At 28.8% G+C, this 1,794-nt stretch overlaps 1 protein-coding gene across 1 annotated transcript; it reads left to right on the top strand.

Annotated features, from left to right (window-relative positions):
* Nucleotides 1-244: 244 nt before the first annotated feature.
* On the top strand, nucleotides 245-1,365 carry CBG25095 (the record flags this gene model as incomplete). The annotated part of the gene is made up of 3 exons (XM_002648661.1): nucleotides 245-410; nucleotides 541-559; nucleotides 1,188-1,365. 3 exons carry the CDS (start codon nucleotides 245-247, stop codon nucleotides 1,363-1,365), a joined length of 363 nt encoding a protein of 120 aa, XP_002648707.1.
* Between the last annotated feature and the right edge of the window lie 429 nt (nucleotides 1,366-1,794).

The raw sequence follows: 1,794 nt of genomic DNA, 5'->3' as shown, positions 1-1,794 counted from the left end.
TTACCCTAATTATCTTTTTCTTCTTAATTATAAAATTTTTTGCATTCAGTGTGATCTTTGCTGTCCTTTCGTCGTTGTCCTCTCTTTTTTTGAATAGAATTATTTTTTCAAAACTTTGGAATAAATTTAAATATGAAAAGCTTTGAAAAATCTCAACACAATAAACCTATTGTCCCATTTAACCTCTATAAAACCGCCCCAAAAACAGCTAAAACCCATTTTCAGCCAGAAATTTTCAGCAAAAATGCTGAAAATTTCCAAAATTATAATTCTAATTCTTCTGGTTTTCACGAGTACTGTAGTTTCGGATAACTATACATGTAATGCGTGTGGACAAAGAGTTTATGGGACTTATTTGCCAAATGATGTCCAAACTCTTATCACATTTGTGGAATTGATGTCTACAGTAAGTTGGAAATTTTGAAAAAGTTCGAAATTTCAAAAATAACATTTTTCAAAATTTGAAATTCGAAAAGTCGAAACTAATTTTGGAATTTTCCGTTTGGATTTTTTGAATTTCTTAAATTTGGAATTTTCTAGAATTTTTTGAACTTTTCTGGTAATTCAGGAATTCTGAAATTCAGAAAATCAGAAATTCAGGAATTCAGAAAATTTAGAAATTCAGAAATTCAGAAATTCAGAAATTCAGAAATTCAGAAATTCAGAAATTCAGAAAATCAGAAATTCAGAAATTCAGAAATTCAGAAATTCAGAAATTCAGAAATTCAGAAAATTTAAAAATTCAGAAATTCAGAAATTCAAAAATTCAGAAATTTAGAAGTTCAGAAATTTAAAAGTTCAGAAATTCAGAAATTCAGAAATTCAGAAATTCAGAAAATCAGAAATTCAGAAATTCAGAAATTCACAAAATCAGAAATTCAGAAATTCAGAAATTCAGAAAATCAGAAATTCAGAAATTCAGAAATTCACAAAATCAGAAATTCAGAAATTCAGAAATTCACAAAATCAGAAATTCAGAAATTCAGAAGTTCAGAAATTCAGAAATTTAGAAGTTCAGAAATTCAGAAATTCAGAAATTCAGAAATTCAGAAATTCAGAAATTCAGAAATTCAGAAATTCAGAAATTCAGAAATTCAGAAATTCAGAAAATTTAGAAATTCAGAAATTCAGAAATTCAGAAATTCAGAAATTCAGAAATTCAGAAATTCAAATTTTTAATTTTCCAGCACTACTACTGTCCAAGCAACATTCTATCTATCAGTGGAGGATTGTACCAACTACATCGTGACCCCATTCAGCTTCTTCTACCGTATCTTTTATGCCGTCGCATTCCCATTCAGAGACTACTACTGTCGTCCATTCTGTGATGGAGGCACTGGAGAGGACTATGAACTAGTTCTTTGAGTTTTGAAAAAAAAATGATTACGATTTTTTTTTTTGGAAATTTTTGAATGAATGAATCGCTTGTGAGCATTAGTTCGATTTTTCATACTTACCGTACGTTAACTTGAAACTCAATTATCTCGATTCCTGTAAAAGATATTAAAAAGTTGTCGATGATATTATGATAAATAATTTATCAGTTTACGCATTTTTGATATCTTTTATAGGAGCCGAGATAAGTGAGCTTAAAATTAACAGTGTAGGGGCCCTTCTAATACAGGTTTTATGGCATCCAAAAAATTCGGAAATACCAAAAGAAACTCTGGAAATACCAAAGGAAAACTGGAAATCTGAAAAATCTAAATATCCTAAAAATCTGAAAGTCCAGAAATTCTGAAAAACCAAAATATCTGAAAATTCCAAGAGTTCTGCAATTTCAAAAAATCTAAA

This window comes from Caenorhabditis briggsae, assembly GCF_000004555.2.
Source record: "Caenorhabditis briggsae AF16 supercontig from assembly CB4, cb25.NA_420, whole genome shotgun sequence".
Lineage (NCBI taxonomy): Eukaryota > Metazoa > Nematoda > Chromadorea > Rhabditida > Rhabditidae > Caenorhabditis > Caenorhabditis briggsae.
This window is presented reverse-complemented; position numbering and strand designations above follow the sequence as displayed.